Here is an 18,306-nt window from a genome sequence, read left to right as displayed (position 1 = left end):
ACTACATTCTTTCTGATTTGTAACAAGATGAGAGTTTCTTCATTTAACTTCAGTAAAGATTATGTGAGAATGAATATTGTAGCTGATTTCATTTAATGATACTCTCACTTAAAAGTGAAAGAATTAATATTTCCAAATATCTCTACCATGAGATACTTATGAGAAATATGTAACAATTGACAGAATAGACATAAAAATGCACAATGGCTGCAGAGTTTTCTTTACTTTTTTTTTCTCTTTTCTTTTCTTTGCATAAGAAGGCAGCGAGCTTGTGTTCAGAACTGATCTCTATGCTGTCTATGCTCTAAACTTGAGACATAGCTAGTGGTTCACGATGATTAATGATGCAATATGGGGTATTGTAGTTATTGGAACTGCAATACTGTTAAAATTACATTAACTGTTTTCACAAAATGATTAATATTTGTGTATTGCATAACCAGGGTTTGCCTATGGTGCAGTTGTCCAAATTGTATATTACTGAAATTAAAATTAATCTTAACTTCTAAATAATAATATGTATTGAATTATTTGTTATGAAAATTAATATCGACAGTTAGGACTTGGATTTTCATTTAATTTTACTCTCAAAGAAAGTAACTTATTGTCTGAAAATGTCCCTTAGATCACTATTTTTAGTAAGTATATCATGGAGGGACTTAGGGTACAGAATGCCTCCACTTAATTTCTGTCAGATAGATCTTGATTAAAAAACTGATGATAATCCAAATTTTGAAGCTTGTCAAAATCCTTGATATTTGTAAATAATCAAAAATACCAGGAAACACTGAGTCTCATGCTAAGCACATGGGTAATGTACTTATTTCCTCTATTCCAGTATTATTTTCACTTCCTTCTTCAGTATTGTTTTGACTTTTAGCAACACAGACAAAAATTTTATTGTTTGTAGGAAACAATAAAACAATTAAATCACTGTTATCTTGATACAAATCTGGCATTTTAAGAACTGTTTTATTTTTTTTTTAGATAAACACACACTTTATCTTTGAGATGCAGATAAAATAAGTTGAAGTCGAAGAGGTAGAACATAGAATATTTGCATGCTCTTGTATATTCTGTGGACATCCTTATTGTTTGCATGTTAATCTGTCTGTAAGGTCCTACAGTTTGCATCCCATGTGGTCCTGGGCAACCTGCCCAGGGGCAGGGCCAGATGACATCCAGAGGTCCCTTCCAACCTCAGCAATTCTGTGATTGTCAGTTCTGTGGTTCCCTTGCTTCACACATTTGCCTCATTTAAAACAGCTCTGGGTTGTTCTTGCATGGGTGTCAAACCTCACTGGCAAAACTTCAAGTAAATGAGTCTAACCTGTTTGTTTAGGTTTATAAAATTACAGCGTAAATTTTGCTAATCTCATAGTTTTCTGTGGAGACTAATAAACAGAACTGTCCCCCAGATCAGCAGGTTTCTTCAGAAGTCATAACCTGTAAAAACCTCTTCAAAACCTGATTGCATGTTCTTTATTTAGTGTATAGAAAGAGAAACATCATGGAAGGCCTTTTCTTAAAACTGTAACTTCAATAAAAAGGTTTAGAGAAGGGATAAATGAGTGGAGGTTTTTATGCTGCCTAAATTGAGGTTATGATCAGAGGCCAGCATAATATTTGAGGTGATAGTGCACCATTCAGTCCTACAACAGAATTATTTTCCCTGTTTTATAATTTTTTTTTTTTTTTTAGAAAAGAGTGAAGACTTCCATTAAACCGTTAAAAGGAGTGTCTGCATATTTTCCTCAACAGATTGTTGTTTTGAACTTTGAGGAATGCTTAGTTTTCTCAGTTTTTTTCTTCTTAAAAACCTCTCTTCCTTAAATTCAGTCTCTTAAAATGTTGCAAAATAGCTTTCAAATCAAAAAATAGCTTTCAAACTCTTCTCGTTATTTGAACAATTCTATTTATAACAAATCAAAGCCACATAAACATACTTGTTAATATTGTTTTTGAGGTACTTGCAAGAAGTATGTATTTGATGCAATATTCAGGTTTATTGATTGCAAAGCTATACCATGTAGTAATGATTCAACTGGTGAATTATCTGATGTTTGGTTCTTCTTTCCCCCCTAAGAAAATGGTAAGAGGTCAATTGGGATAAGTATGTCCTTAAATTGTGTTCTTACTCAGTTAAGAAACAGGAATACCTGAAATACTAGGTGTTCTATTGTGCATGTACAATTGCTGATGTGGATTTTTGTTACCTGCAATTGAGAAATCGCAAGGAAAGTATCTTAGTGGAAAGGGGTATTGTTGCCTTTTCAGTTTAACACTTGACTTTGTCACTTGCATGTCTACAAATTATGGAGCTTCCCATTCCTTTGGACCTTGCTTCTATCGTTTCATAATAGACAGCAAAATAGCATTTTAGAGCATTTTTTTTTCATTGCATAGTATATTTACAGCTGAACCTGTGAACCTGTTTTATGAATGATATACTAGCTTAAATACACTTGAAAATTTGAATTTGGTTTCAAGATGTAAGATAGAATCCTTTGATATGTTTGGCTTCTTTAGTGAAGTAAAAAGTTTGAAGTGCTTAAGTAGCCTAAGTTCTGTAGAAATAAATAACCTATTTAACTGAGGAGTTATACAAAGATGGTAAATGATTCACCTTTTGTACAAGTTATATACCATTTTCTTGTTTTATAAAATTACATGATAGGAGATGATTTACTGTGTGTAACAATGTTGGTTCTGAAATTATATGTAATGAAACTCACAAAATAAATTTTGATAGAAAGTAAAACAGGTAAAAGAGCTAAGATGGATTATTATTTTTTTTTTTTTTCCCCCCAGAGCCAGTGTTTTGGTACTATGTGAAAGAAGTTCTGAATAAACACGAACTGCAACGCTTTTACTCTTTAAAGACAATTACTACAGATATTGGCAGAGGCCGGGCTTGGTTGCGCTGTGCACTGAATGAACATTCCCTGGAAAGATATGTTCATATGCTGCTTGCAGACAAGAATCGACTTAGGTACTGTATTCGATGTCATTGTAATGCTGGAAATGTGCATGTTTTGACAAATGAAATATGGAGATTTAAAAAACAAAAAACAAAAACAACAAAAAATAGCCAAACAAACAAAACCCCCAGATACAGCTGTCATAATATACCATATTAACTGTTGTGCTAGTGATGCACATGTTTATTGTGTTTATTTTTGAAATTTTGACAGCCATTGAGATACGGTGTCTTGTGCCTGTATCAACATGTAACCTGAAACTGGCTTCATGCTTACATGTGAGAATATATTTTCCTATCCTCATATTAATTTCCATTCTCCTTCCTGACACTCTTCCCTACTCTTCCAACAGTTTTCCACCCTGAGACCTGAATAGCGTAATGAGAGGGGCTTTGAAATAGCCCTTCCCCCTCTAATAAAATAACATATTATTGCAGCCTTGATCTTACCAATTCCACAGTAGTTGTTTGTTGCCTGTTTGGATCTGCTCACCCTGTAATTTTGAAGCTCCACCGGTCAAGCAATATGTAGCTGGTCCTGCAGGTTATTTGGAAGTGGTTTTGTATGTATTTGCGAGCCTTCTTGTTACAGAGTTACTGTGAGAATAATTTACTGTGTATTGTGAATTCCGAAGGTATTTTCGATGTGCAAAATGCACTTAGATTCATTCATGCTTCTTTTCTCATACATGTTCAGATCATTTTCTTTTTGGAAACCTGTGATATTTATTCTCAATAATTGTTGAGTTTGAGCCAGCCCAGTAAATTCAGCAGGAAGTCACTCTTTCCATTTGCATCAACTAATGGATATAATAGCAGAGCTGAGTTCTTTAGTGCCTTTCAGTCTGTCCCAATTCTCTGCAGCCTTCTCGCAAGACAGATTTTGGTATGAAATCAAATAAATATATGAACAAAAAAAAAAATCTGAAAACTGTTCTGAGAGATTAGTGATTGGAATTGCTAAGTCACTACTTACTACCCTGATGCTTGTACCAGTATTTGTAATATATCAAGATTGTCAGCACTGAGTGTTGTACACGAACTCTTATTTGCTACAAAAGTGTATTCTAGAATATTTAAGGTTTAAATGTTATCAAAATTCAAGTGGGAGTTGCAGAATCACTTTATGTCCTGAACTCTTACCTGGTTTGGAAACTTCTAAATGAACCTGTCTTGTTTAATACAGGTTGAGGTCTTTCTTGCTGTCTGTTTCTATGTTTAGTTAACTGAATGCTGATAGCAAAAATAGAGCATCGTGCTACTAAAAAGAGCTAGATTTAGAACAAGTAACTTGATGCATTCATAGTGAACTTAAGCATTTCTTACGCAATTGTGTAAATGGTCTATATATTTCAGGGCTTCAGGGAGTTACGGTAATATATTTGACCTGTTGGGTGTGCCCATGCTTATTTTTCAGAGTTCTCATGTTTTAGAAGTGGAACATACGTTAATATCAGACTGCATATTCTTTGCTTTTTTCCTTTCAAACTTTAGTGTCTTCTATGAAGACTGGTCTTTTATGATGGATGAAGAACGTTCTAGTATGATCCCTACAATGGCAGCGGGTAAGACCTCTTATATGCTACTATTCTGGGAAAACTATTTCATTTTGAAGTATTATTTCTGTTCATGATTGTAAGGTGCTTCTCTCACCTTTATGTGGAGAATGTGCATCAGATGCATGTTCAGGGGTCAAGGTATTATGCCAGTTTGTTATGAACTTTTAAAACACTGAATCTGGCTTTTCTACTGTTCAGAAGTCTTCCAGGCAAATTTTCTGACCCTTCATCTGTAATAATAACTCCCCACCCGCTTCCCACCTCACAAAAATGTCTCAATTAAAAAAAAAAAAAAAAAAAAAAAAGGGTTGTTCCTGAGCTTAAAAGAACAAGGATAGACTTTTCTTAGTAAGGCCCAGATTGTAGGTAAATAAATGGGAGTAGAGTAAGAGTTAAGAACTGGCTACAAATAGCTTACTTCTATGGAGTTAATATATCACAGAAGTGATATATTGTTACTGTGTACATCTACTTCCCAGATACATGATCACCTGCTTCCTTCCGCAAGATACCATTCACAGGAGGTTTTTTATAGAGTGTAGGAGCCAACAAATAATAAAGCTGCAGTGAAACTGATTTAAATATGAGCTTATAAATACACCAGCTCAGCTGCACATTAAATATGCAAAAAGTACTGTGAGCAGCCATCAAGATAAATTCAGAAGCGATTGCATGAGCTTGAATAGTATCAAACAAAGAACGAATGGTACAGGGAAGGGTAAGAATTCAGGCTCAGAGGAATGTAGGTGAATTTTTGGGAAAAATATTTTACATGTCAAAGCTTTATTACGTGCTTAAGTTTTATTTTTGTAACTTTTGCATGAAGTATATAGTGGGGTTTTGATCTTATTTTTTCCTTTATCTGAAGGTCTGAACTCCATTCTTTTTGCCATCAACATTGATAATAAGGATTTAAATGGACAGAGCAAATGTACACCCACAGTGTCTGATCTGTTAAAGGAATCAACGCAAAATGTAACCTCATTATTGAAAGAATCCACTCAGGGTGTTAGCAGCCTTCTCAGAGAGATAACTGCATCCTCTGCTGTCTCCATCCTAATAAAACCTGATCAAGACACTGACCCACTTCCTGTTCTCTCAAAGAATGTAAATGCTGGTAAGCATTTTTGCAGTGTTAGAATCATTCAAAAACTTTCAAAATGTTAATGTGTGTTTAAATATTTTTTTTCAATTAAATTTGATATACTAGTGACCTGAATTTTAATTTCTTAATCATAAGATTATGTCTCGCAGTTTCTGATGTAATGATTTTTTTTTCTTTTTTGATATGATTACATTTGGCACTTTATCAGTCAGAAATATACAGCCATATATCTGTTGTTATATACTGGATTAAAAATTTAGATTGCTGTCTTCAAACACCACCCATGTTTAGAGTCTGAATTCCTATATGAAACAGATAATTACCACAAATGAAAATCTACTCCTTTTTTTTTTTAAACAAAACAAAAAAACAAGCAAAAACTCAAAACATGTTCAAATCCTTTTGTGTTGCAACCAGCTTGTAGGGTATAGTCAATAACATGAATCCAAAGTCTTAATGTCCTGTAATTTGAAATTAATCAGGTAAAATGTGATATTTATTCTACATTTTCAGTTGCAAAAATAACAAAGGAATATTTTACCATCTTTATTTCCAGAAGTAGAGCTGAGAAGATGCTTTGCTTTGTAAAGTTACAAAACTGCAGAAAGACTCTTGGATTCATGTATTTTTCATTTAAAAAGCAAGGTTTGAATTTAGGCTTTAAATAGTTTTGGTTATGATAAAAAGAAAAAGTGTGAATGCTATCTGGTAGGAATAGGTGTTGAGATAAAATCTATTTTTTTATTGGCATTTAAAATTTTGTCTTTAAAATGACATTCAAAATAAGCTTGAAGTAAAGCTTTGGTTTAGTGTTTTAAATGAGATTAAAGTAGGTGATATTTAACTTGGGATAACTTTTTAAGTATAGAGTAGGCTTTCAAGATGAAATAACTGACATGCTGCACATGTCTACAACACAATGCATGTTATTTGTCTAGGTCATGCACATACAGTACATGCATGCACTGTAAAACTTGCAATAAATCTTCCATTGAGAAAGTTGGTGTATTCAAATGAAATTATGTGCTGAATATAAAGTTAAATGTTTACATTAAAGTCAATGTTCTTTGCTGGAATTCTGTTTGCATTAAGAATGGATTTTAACTTCTTGCTCTTAAAAGTATGTTAATCACTGTTGTGGATATATAACAGTGGGACTTCACTTAAAACAGTTTAGTCACAGTGTTGTGTGGATGAATAAATTTCTGATGTTTCTAGGGGTGCTTCAAACTTGCAAGATCATTTATTCTCACTGATTATGATGTGCACATGAGGCTAGCTAATCACTGAAAAATGACCGTCACGTCTTAGATATGATGTAGTCAGGATTTCATTGTATTCAAAAGCAGGAACTAATTAGCTGAGAGAAGGAGCAAGATTTTTACTTTCTTTCTTTCTGAAAACTAACTGCTCTATTTCTAGAATGTAGACAAAACTGTCTTTACTTGATTACAAGTTTTTTTTTTATTTTCTTGAAATTGTTGGATGTTTTATCTGTTGTGTAGACATACCTTGCAATATACACTAGCTATAATCCATGTGAGAAGGTGATGGAAAGGCTAACTTTTTCTCTTAAATTTTATTTTACAAGTTTGAACTTTTTTTCCACTTTCAATTGAATACTGTTATTAATGCACATCTGAACTAACTTTTAAAATCTGAATTATATAAAGCATATAAACCTTTAAGTACCATCTTTATTTTATAAGCTAACATGTATGGAAAGATAATGAATGGCATCAGGGATCTAATTGTCTTTTTTTTTTCTAGCTCATTTAGTTCATGAGTTCTGTTAGGAAAAATTACAAATGTATTACGTTATTTTTCTTTTTTTAAAATATGAAAATCTTTATGTTGCTTCTAGACTTGAAATCTAAAAAGGATCGCAAAAAGAAGAAGAGAGTGACAAATATAATCTCATTTGATGAAGAGGAAGATGAACAAAATGTGGGGGATGCCACAAAACCTCTGGTTACAGGAGAAAGTTCAGAGGAGAATTTAGATAAATCTTCAGTTTTTATATTACCCTCATCTGAAACCAGTCTTGGAAAAAGTTTGAGCGGAAATGAAAGTAACCATTCATGGAAAAGCAATTCAGTGTTCATGAATGGAGAATATGAATACCAGAAACTAGACGTGAAGAGTATTGATGATGAAGATGCAGACGAAGATGAGCTTTATGGAAAAACACTAGGAAATAAAGGCACAGAAAATGAAATTGAACCTTCAGAAAAGTAAGTAATTGAAGGAACAAGTGATAATTTTTTCATGCTTTTTTTTCCTCTTTACGTCTCTTTTTTTCAGGGGTACTGGCTAATTTGTGTAACTAACAGAAATCCCTGCACTTAGGGTTTTCTTTAGTCATTCTTTGTTTGAACCACTTGGACTAGTTTGGAGATATTTGGAATCTAAGTTCCACTTAAAAACACAATATTGAGATTTCAGATGTTCTCCATGAGGTTCTCAGATGTTTAAATTCTTGCGTGATATAGCCAAGCTATAATTCTTACTTTTTATGCTACTTGCTTATTTTTGGTATGATACCAACTTCAGTTTGGCTTAACAGCAAACCCACATATTATTAAATAGAGACTGACAGTATTCAGTGTAGACATTAACCAAGACAAAAACATAAAACTGATGGTTTGGAATGATCTTATCGTAGAATCATGGAATTGTAGAATGGTTTGTATTGGAAGGGCCCTTAAGGATCATCTAGTCCTTGTCCATGGCAGGAGGTTGGAACATCTCCTACTTCCCAACCAGACCACGTTGCTAAAAGCCCCATCTAGCCTGGCCTTGAACACTGCCAGGGATGGGGCATCCACTGGGCAGCCTGGACCTTGCCACCCTCATAGGGAAAAATTTATTCCTAATGTCTAATCTAAATCTCCCCTTTCTTAGTTTAAAACCATCACCCCTTGTCCTTGTCTTATCGCTACACTCCCTCATAAAGAGTCCTTCCACATCATTCCTGTGGGCCTGCTTTAAGTACTGGAAGGCCACTATTAGGAATTTATGTACATCTTTGTCGATTTATGTACATCCAAACCAAAAAGTTGGCAGACAGATTGAAATAAAGGTTTTTCTTGCAATGATACTTCCGAAAGAAATGTGAGTATTGTGAAAATTAATGCTGACTGTTTATATAGGTTTTATTTTCTTAATCTAGGCCTCATGAAATAGTCACATGCAACTCTCAGATATGCAGTTGGAGTCCTCTGCAGGTCCTGAATGATGACTCAGATGTTCTATTTCCTGTCAGTGCTGTTGGCTCTTACTCCCAGACTGGTAAGTATTTTAATTCTATCTCATGCCAACAGAATTTGTAAGAAAACTTCTAACATGGGACGATGACAAATAGTATGGGATTATGAGGATTTAACAAGATACCATACAGCTGGGACAGGATCTTTGAATACATTTTTTTTCTAGATAGGAGACAAAGTTATTTGAGTAGTCTTATACTTAGCTCATATCTAAGCTGTTTAATTGAGGAGGATTTACCCATATCAAAACAGACCAGAGTTTTGTTGTGATTAAGCTGTGGTCTTGTATGTATAGTATTTTACTAATGATTTGGATGGTTGACTAGAAAGTATCCTTATCCAATTTCTAGGTACAACTAAGCTGGAAGAAGCTGAAGTGTTTTTGATAATTTGAATTTAAATTAATCTTGACAGATTGGAGAAACGATTAAATATTGGATGTAGTTCAATAGAAGCTGTTATCTGTGTATATACAGGGTGAGGAATGATTGGCTAGGAAATACTTCCTTGGAAAAGGATATGGGAGATACAGTGGGATACAAGCTGATAGTAAGTTATCAGTTCTGTGCTTCTACAATAAAAGCACATTTCATACTGAGATGCGTAAATGGAAGTATCACTTGTAAGTTTATGCTCATTTGGCTCAGCTGCAATATTAAGTGCAGTACCCCAAACTGCATATGAACGGTGATGAGGACCGTTTAGAGATCTTGACGAAAGCAATGAGAATGGTCAAAGGTATAGAAAAGAAGGTCCAATGTCTGTATTGGTAACAAAACAAAAGAATTCCCCCTCAAAAATCTTGAAGTTAATATTTTGCTAGCTGTTTATAAAGCATTGCTTTTATAAAACTTGGGGTGTGTTCTCCTTTCAGTGACTATTAATAACTTCTCAGTGGCATTCAAATAATCTATTGTAGTGGTAAAATATTTCATGCTTTTTGCATATACATTATTTATGCTGGGAGTTCGAACAGACTGTTAACTGAGTGGCTGTGAAAAAGAAATTTCACTTCTGTAAGTAAGATGATAAGAATAACATGATTCGTACAATAATGCTGTACTGCCCTCTGCTGTATTTTAACATTTGTACCTCTTATGAAATGTGAGTGGTTAATATAAAGTACAACCCATTTTCTTCTAGCTTTCCCAGTAACTGGCAAGCTCATTATTATTATGATAAGATTGCTGCTAAAGCATAGTGAGCTTTTATAAAATACAGAGTTTAACTCAGTGTTTTACTCTAAAGGTCTTACACAGATAACTAACAAGATATGTATCTATTTCAAATATATTACAACATACAGTGTTGTATGCTTATATGAGTTTTCAATTTTAGTCTGCTGCTGTGCTTCAAGGATGTGTCAGGGCATATCATATCTCCATGTACCTAGAGATGAGAGATCCTGAATCAAAAGTCAGGTGCCTGGAAGAAAACTGGAATATACAGATCTATACTGAGCTTCAGTAAACTCTACAGCATAAAAAATGAACTTTCTTCTCCATAGTCATCCTGACATAACTGTAATTCCCATCAACTTCTTTCCTGCTTCTTAAATTCTATATAATATTTTTTTAGCTCATGATTTCAGGTTTGTTTTAGGGTAGCTTTGTAACCCTTACATACTGATACCAGAAAATGTAAATGATTCTTTTTTTTTCTTTTCTTAATATGTTCACAGAAGGTAGGTGGTGTTGTTTTTCCTTTCACCTGACCCACTATCACGGTGGGCCCAGTGATGTGTATATTTTGATGCTGACAATTGTGTATCTGTGGACAGATGTATATTATCCATGCTTTTCTGAAAAGTATCTGATTCCTGGTATTTGGTTCACAGCCCTATGTACTATATGTATACATAGTAAGTCAGAGAAAAGCTATGGTGCTCTGTTGGGAATGTATAAAGGACTGGTTCCTTTGCAAGGTTTTGGATATTGGGGACTAACCACAGATTTATTTCCTGCAAGTCACAAAACAGATTTGTAATGAGTATCAGATGCCGTGTTAATTAAACTCCCGGGGCTTGCAAAAATAACTTCAATAAGAAGTCTCTTCATAGATTTATAACATTGCTGTCAATGTTAAATGTCTATGTCTAAACTATAAAAAGAAGTTTTGCAATAATTTTTTGCTAAACTGATGGCTATGTTACAGTCCTGCTGGCATTGAGTGTGAAAGTACAGAAACCCGCTTTGGAGAAAGCTTTTAAACACTTACAATTCTTTAGTAAAGGTAAGTATTGCTTTATTTAAGTACTGTTAATTGAAGACGCTTATGCATGTGCATTCTACTTTAGATAACCTGGAGAATGGAGAGAGACATGAAAGTGGTGTTCATGCAGTAGAACTGATTCCAAGAAGATCTGATCATCCTTACAGGTACATGTCAAGTATGTTTTAAAATAAAAAAAAGCAAAAAAACACTTTCCACCTATAGCTGCTAGTTTAGTATTGTTGCCTAACAAACAGCTACTCTGTATTCGAAAACAAACCGTTATCAGGCTACTCTTGGAAATTTTTGGAAAGACAAATGCAAAAGCCTACATTTCCCTAATTTTATAGTTTTAATATATTGTACTTTTCCTGGTCGTTTTGAAGAAGTCATGTAGTTATGTCAATTTGAATTGATAAGCGAGCATAGCCTCCAGGTTTTGGAAATAGCTTTTATGTTGTTGTTTATTAACCATACTCTCCGTGGTCTGTTGATTTGAACCTTTTTTGTGTGTATTGAAAAATCAGATAAAACAGATACATTAAAGGTTAATTAAACAGAAGTTGGTTGAATATGAGTTGTTTTGTGTATGATTACATGCATTAAATAGATGACGAGGCTTCTAGTTTCTTTTTGCTTCAGTTTTGAATTCAGGATTTTGTCTTCATTAATTGATGACATTGTACTTTTATGACTAGACTGGAAGTCAATCCTGCAGCTCAAGTGAATACTTTAAGCAATATGTTGCCTTCAGCCACTGTGCCGGAATCCATGACAATTAGTAAGTACTTCCTTGATGTATCTAGATTAATGGAATTAACTTTTGAAGTCCTTCATTTCTTCTCTTATTTCGAGGAGATCTATTTAGAGAGGCATGGAGCACTTCATTTCTGATGTGCTGGTCACATTAGAAATGATTCTGAATTGGCTGATAACAGGTTATGGTTCATTGCAGCTTGTATGACATGAGCCTCTTTTTCCACAGAACTGCTATAAATATTCTTATACTAGTTGTGGCCTCAGTATTTAATAGTAATGATTTAATTTGTTTAACATCATTCAATTTCTGCACGTTCTAAAAATGCTAATGGCTTGTTCTGATGTGGTCTTAATTATTTGTCCTGCTTTTTAATGCCAGGAGAGCAAAGAAAAAAACCCCAAGAACTCTACTCAGCCTATGGTTTTAATAGGGAAAATCTGTTCCAAACGTAAATGTGGCCTTTCATGAACAAAAACTTTATTTAAGATTAAGGTGGAAGACTTATTTTCATTAGTGTTAAGGGTTGAACTGGACAGAATAAAATGGCCTTTGCTGTAGGAGAGAGATCAGTAGTACTGTCTGTTTATTTATTCCATCTTCCATCCTTTTCTTTACATAAACTTGCAGAAAGAAAACTTAATACTTATACTGGCTTACTTATTTGCATAGCTGGACAGTTTGGCTTTTTCTCTCTGTACAGAAAGTTCTGTAACTGAGCTGGTCTATGTGGCTTTGTTCCTATAGCTCTAGGGTGTGTGTCTGTTTTTTTTTTTTTTTTTTTTTTTTTTTTTTAAACATAAGTATGTACAAATCTTAAATGATAACATTTGGGAATACAGAAGTGATGAGACAAGATTCATTTGAGAAAGTGATTTACGAAATCATCAAAATGAATGAACACTATGGTATTCTAACCCTGCGTTCTATTTTCATGTTCAAATGGTATCTGGTTGATATGTTAAAAGTAAGCCATGAATTTTTGCTGGATTCTGATTCAGGCTCTAGTAATTATCTGCTGAGTGAGCCTTACAAAGCTGAAAAATCCTTTCCTACAAAGTGCTTTATAAAGTAAAAATCTAGTTTGAGACTTTGAAGTGACAGTTGAAGATGTAGATGAAGTTACTGTTGGAAGCACTGTGATGCTTTGGTCACTGGGTGTTTTCTGTTCATGGTGTTAATATAGTCTAATCCTTCTGTACTTAAGCTTTAGCTTTGTTCTTTAGTCGTAGAATTTTAATGGCAAATGTCCTATTTTTATTGCACTTCACTGATTTTATTGTTGCATAGGTACCAGCAGGGGCCGCAGTTGGTCTCTTTCAGTTGCGCAGCGCACATGTGTAGTTAGGACAGCTATAAAACAAAGTAAACCTTGGGATTTTCAATTGTTGATACTTAGCAGTTTCTAAATGAAATGAACCACAGTATCAGAAGAAACATAATCATTAGCTTTCCATTTCAGACAAGGTTTTGAGGAAACACATAAGCTATGAAGCCAGTAGAACCATTGGTAAATAATTACTATAATGAAAATTCAGCTGGCTATACTTTTAAGTTAATATCTTTATAATAGCTGATCCTAGATACATTAAATAAAAATCCTTTTTTTCAAGTTTGTTATTACAAATCGTAGGTTCTCTATACAGAAAGAATTCAGTGCTATGATGTACCCAGACACTGAAGCTCTTTTTCTATATTGCAATTACCAGAAGAATTATTAAATGGTGAGGCTTATAGCTTGGTTGCATGGCAACTAATTCTAACACATCAGGAAAGAAAAATGTAATGCAATAGCGTAGAGAGAAAAACTGTGAGGTCTCCAGTGGCTGTGGATTTTTGTGCTGTTTAATTCTGAAGACAAAGCTTGAAAAGAGTTTTTTCTGAATCTGTTCTTCCCCTTCTTCCTTTCCATTTTGTTTGTATAGTGCTAACTTTTTTTTTTTTTTTTAAAGTTAGGACAATTTGTTTTCCACAGTAGAAGGCCCAAAATACATTGTCTTTTATTTCCTACTAAAATTTGCCTTATTAATAGTGACATGACAGGCTAATATTTAGAGGATTTTGGAGCAGTAAAGCCTTAATAGCCAATGTTCATGCAAGCGGCTTTGGGAGCATGTCTTGAAAGGTCAGACTTCTTATTTAAGATGTAACTAGTCTGCTGAAGGTTTTATTTTGTCTCAGAAGATACCCGTGTAAATTTGCATCCAGGAAAATAAAAAAAATCATTTCTGTAGACTGCTCCCAGCCCTCCCTGGTATTCTATCTGCAGGATTGCAGAGGAGTGCTGCATGACCTTGTGTACACTGAGAGATGATTTCACTTACAGCTCATTCTTCATAACAGGTGATTGCAAATCATATTTATCCAATCTTTCTTTGGTTAAATAGCTCAAGAGTTGTGAAGCTTAAGAATTTTCTGGAGATTGCTGGGAAATTTACAGGTGCTCCATAAAACATGTCACTTTTAAAACCTATTTCATGCTCTGGATGTGAATTTATGAAAGCTGTTTAGAAGTTAGATTATTCAAGTAGTATACAAGTGAATTAAAAACATTTTAAAGCAAATATTTACTTTATTATTAACTAGGCACTACAGATTAATTTCAATAATAGAAGTTAATTATTGGAATTTTAAAATGCGAGATTTAATATGAAAAATCTAATAAGCACATTCTTAGAATTTCATGTTATCTTTTTTACTGCTAAAGAAAGAATTGGTTTAGAGTTTTTGGTTTGTACCTGGGAGTCTTTTTTTTTTTTTTTTTTTGAGGTGTTTTTGTGAAAATAGCTCTTAAGATTACATAATTTGAAAGACTTGATGAGTTATTTTATATCTGTCTTTATGAAACGCTGATTATCACTTGGATTTTAGATATGTTGGTGCTAATGCTGCTTCTTATGAAAGTAGTGTATCTCTTTCTGTTAATATTACTTTACAGAGCGTAAATGACTATATCAAGCTCAAAGCAGTTCAGAAGTAGGACATAAACTCTGACATCAAACAGTTGTCTGAAGCACTTATACTTGGCTATCCTCCCACTGCTTTATTAAAAGGAAAAAGGGGAGGGTGGGGAAAAGAGGGAGAAAGATTGAGGCTGCAGGTGGAAGTCAGAAATTTGTGGTTGCTGGTACAACCTTCAGGTTGGTGTGTATCATCCTGATTCCCTCCCCACCCCATCCCCAGTTCCTTCTTCTAACCCTGACACTGAATAAAATATAAGTGCTGGAAAAACATTATAATCGTAAACTGATCTGAGGCAAGCATAACCCACAAACGAGAGTAACGAACTGTGGATGTTCTGGCAGATTTGAGGTCAACTTGCTGCAGTGCATGATGCTGGATTTACTTTGTTGTGTTCAGCTGACTGCTCTCACATATTGCAAAAAAATTTAGAGAAGCACAAGTGAGAGTAGGAAATGGCAATTTTGAAAAGTTTTGAATGTTAGGCTTGAATTAGAATAGGATCTGTCCTTTTAATTCACTTCAGTTATATCAAAATATCATGAATTTGGAAAAAAATGTTGTGAACAATGTTTCTCTCTCTCTCTTTTTTTTTTTAACTTGGTAATCTATATTTATTTACCACTAGTAAATACTAAAGTAAGCACAGGCTGTGCAAGCCTTCCTGGAACCTTGGCTGTCCAGCCCAGCCCAGTTGTCTATGCTGATGCTTCCTTCCACATCTCCACTGATGTTGGAGTTGGACAAAATTAAGGAGAAACACTGAGTATGAGTGTTTGCTTTTGTGGTCCTAAATTAAGCATTGATTTGCTTAATTTCAATTCCTATACATTATCATGAAATTGGTAGTGTCTGCTTTGCTATATCTTTAACAATACTGCAAAATCTATGATTTTCAGGAAAAAAAAAATCAAATATAAATAAGAAGTCTTCTAACTTTTATATCAAGAGACTTTTTGCTCTTTTTTTTTTTTTTTTTTTTCCCCAAAATACAGTCTTTATGAGAATCTTGCTTACATGATCTGCTTACGTTGTGTGTGTTGCAGAGAGAAGTGAGAGAAGATGCAGTAAGGGAAAGAAGATCAAGTTAGTAGGCAAGTTAAGGTTACAGTTTGAATAGGCAGGTAGAATTGGAAAAGTGGAGACAACTTAAAATCTGTCAGTTAAATGTTAATAACTCAGTACACATTTAAACAGACAGGATGCATACCACCAATTATTGTAGAGTAGTGACCCCAGTGTTAGTACAGTCAGCCCCACAATAACTTGTTTGAGTGGCAATGGCTTTAATTTATTGAGAAGCAGAGAAATAATAGCAGCTTACTCAGACTGTCGCATTACCATACTTTAGTGACCCTCTTGAAATATTTAAAAAGCATTGTCTTAATGCTTTCTTGAGGAGGATTCTAAGTTCAACATAATAGTTAGAGATTGTTATTTTATTGTCGTGTTACTGTAGTGAAAGCTTACTATGAATGTTTTTTGCTTGTACTATACACTTGTATAAGGCTTGAACAATTCTTGGATTGTTCTGTTTTCCTCATCCTTTAAACAAATTTTTACTCTTCACGTTGACAGAATGTGGTCCATTTTCATAACACAGTGTATTAGTGGTGGTTACATATCATAACATTACATATTAGGACTATTAGAATCCACCAATTTTCTACAGGTGCCAAAACAAAAATAAAAACTCCAATTTTTCCAAGCTGCCCATAAAGTGGCAGTGTCTCATCATGACCAAAAGAATACTAATAAAATAATATGTAAGTCTCAGAATACAGTCTTTTTTTCCCTCCAAAATAAATACTAGTAAGTAAGAAGCTATTACAGACTCTTCTGAAAAACAGTCATGAAAATACTGGAGCATAGTCTATTTGGTAGTATCAAATCTTTTCGCTCTAAGATTTTTTTTTTTTTTTTTCTCCCTACAATTGCTCCATAAATTGCAGTGGTTGCCTGGTCAGAACTCTATTCTTGCAAAAAGGATGTTCTGCCCTGTACTCCTCATCCTTAATGGCTAACAAGGTGTTCTGTTCTGCCCTGCCTGCTTTCTGCTGTGTGCCTTTTACCAGCAGCAGTACTGAACTTGCCACTAAGATCACTTGGCAACTCTTTGTCTGAAAAGTAGCCCACCAGAAAAATGTGATTTTGAGCTGGATCAGTTCCTGCGAGGACACTGTATACAAACACTGGTGCCAGCACAGGGACGGCAGTAGGAGTGATGGGTGAAGAAGCATGCTGGAACATTCTTCATGCTGAGAGCACTGCCTTAGGAAATCTGATTAAGTACTTAATGTAATCGCAGCTTTGGTTTTGAATGCTAGTAATATTATTGACGGAGAAAGCAGAAACCTCCTTTTTTTTTTTTTTTAAGTTAGTGTTTAATACCCACAAATTTTACTTTGGCTTCTCTACAAGATTTGGAATCTTTCTTTTGGTTGGCTATATAGAGAACTCATAAAGATGCTAAGTTACTGTACAAAAATAATTGTTCTTTCTGTGCTGAATTAATGGAGTGCAAAGTCCCTCGACCTACTGAAATGTTTCTTGCTAATGCCAGCTACTTCTCAAGCTGTAATGTGGAATGGGTGGAAAAATAATTGTCTAATTTCTTCATGGCCAAAGAAGCAGAAATGGTTTGAAAAGAATCCACCATGAGCAAATAGGATTGGCAGATTTCAAGTGATAACAGAACCCTGCAGAATCCTGCAAAGGGGAATTAACCAGCAGATTAGAAATGCCAGATTTGAATTGTGTCTGCACTGACTGATACACTCGATTGATGTAGTATAAACTTTTACATTTTGTCCATTACTAGGAGTTGGACAGATTTAATCTGGTCCACAGTACAATCTTCTTTTTTTTTTTTTTTTTTTTTTTTAATGGGCAAAAGCTCCTGTCACTGTAGAAAAATATGAAGGAAGTTATGGGTAAGCCAGTGAAATTAATCTAGGGAGAGAAGAAAGTTGTCCAGTGGCTTTTCTTGCTCGCAGAAATTAAGTAATACCAGTTCCGTTAATATGGTTTCAGTAAAAGCTCAGAAAATTTGCTGACATCTGCTTTGAATACTTGCAGAACACAGTCATCTGATTTATTGTATTTATAAACAGGAACAGTTTGTTTAACTGTTAGGGGGATGTTATAATGTATTTTGTCCCTGCAGAAGGTCTCTAAAATTATTGATAAACCTGTGTGAAATTGTTAATCAAGCTTTCAAAAAAAAAAAAAAAAAAAAGATTAGTTTAGGGCACATGTCCATTCAGATGTTTGCAGATAAGCCATTCAAATCTTTGAAGATGTGCTTCATGTATTTCAGGGATTTGTGCAGTATCTGGAAGTCGAAATCTGTTTTAGATTAGGTGATTAATTCCTAATATTTTTCAGTAAATTTGTAGTAAATAGTAATAGTACAGCTGTACAGTTGCATGGTAAAAACTTCATAATAGCTGCAGGACTCCAGG

The 18,306-nt window shown here is 34.2% G+C and overlaps 1 protein-coding gene across 4 annotated transcripts in view; it reads left to right on the top strand.

The window, feature by feature from the left end:
• SNX29 (sorting nexin 29) overlaps nt 1–18,306 on the top strand; it is a 133,715-nt gene that overhangs the window by 12,608 nt on the left and 102,801 nt on the right. For all 4 annotated transcript variants that reach the window (XR_011101751.1, XM_068699831.1, XM_068699833.1 and 1 more), the window contains exons 5-11: nt 2,812–2,992; nt 4,475–4,545; nt 5,408–5,656; nt 7,509–7,878; nt 8,817–8,935; nt 11,210–11,291; nt 11,823–11,905. Coding sequence is in view for 3 of the 4 variants with exons in the window: in XM_068699831.1 (XP_068555932.1) it covers nt 2,812–2,992; nt 4,475–4,545; nt 5,408–5,656; nt 7,509–7,878; nt 8,817–8,935; nt 11,210–11,291; nt 11,823–11,905 (1,155 nt within the window). In the remaining variant the exon portion in view is untranslated. The remainder of the gene's footprint in view (nt 1–2,811; nt 2,993–4,474; nt 4,546–5,407; nt 5,657–7,508; nt 7,879–8,816; nt 8,936–11,209; nt 11,292–11,822; nt 11,906–18,306) is intronic.

This window comes from Anas acuta, chromosome 15, assembly GCF_963932015.1.
Source record: "Anas acuta chromosome 15, bAnaAcu1.1, whole genome shotgun sequence".
In the NCBI taxonomy this organism is placed as follows: domain Eukaryota; kingdom Metazoa; phylum Chordata; class Aves; order Anseriformes; family Anatidae; genus Anas; species Anas acuta.
This window is presented reverse-complemented; position numbering and strand designations above follow the sequence as displayed.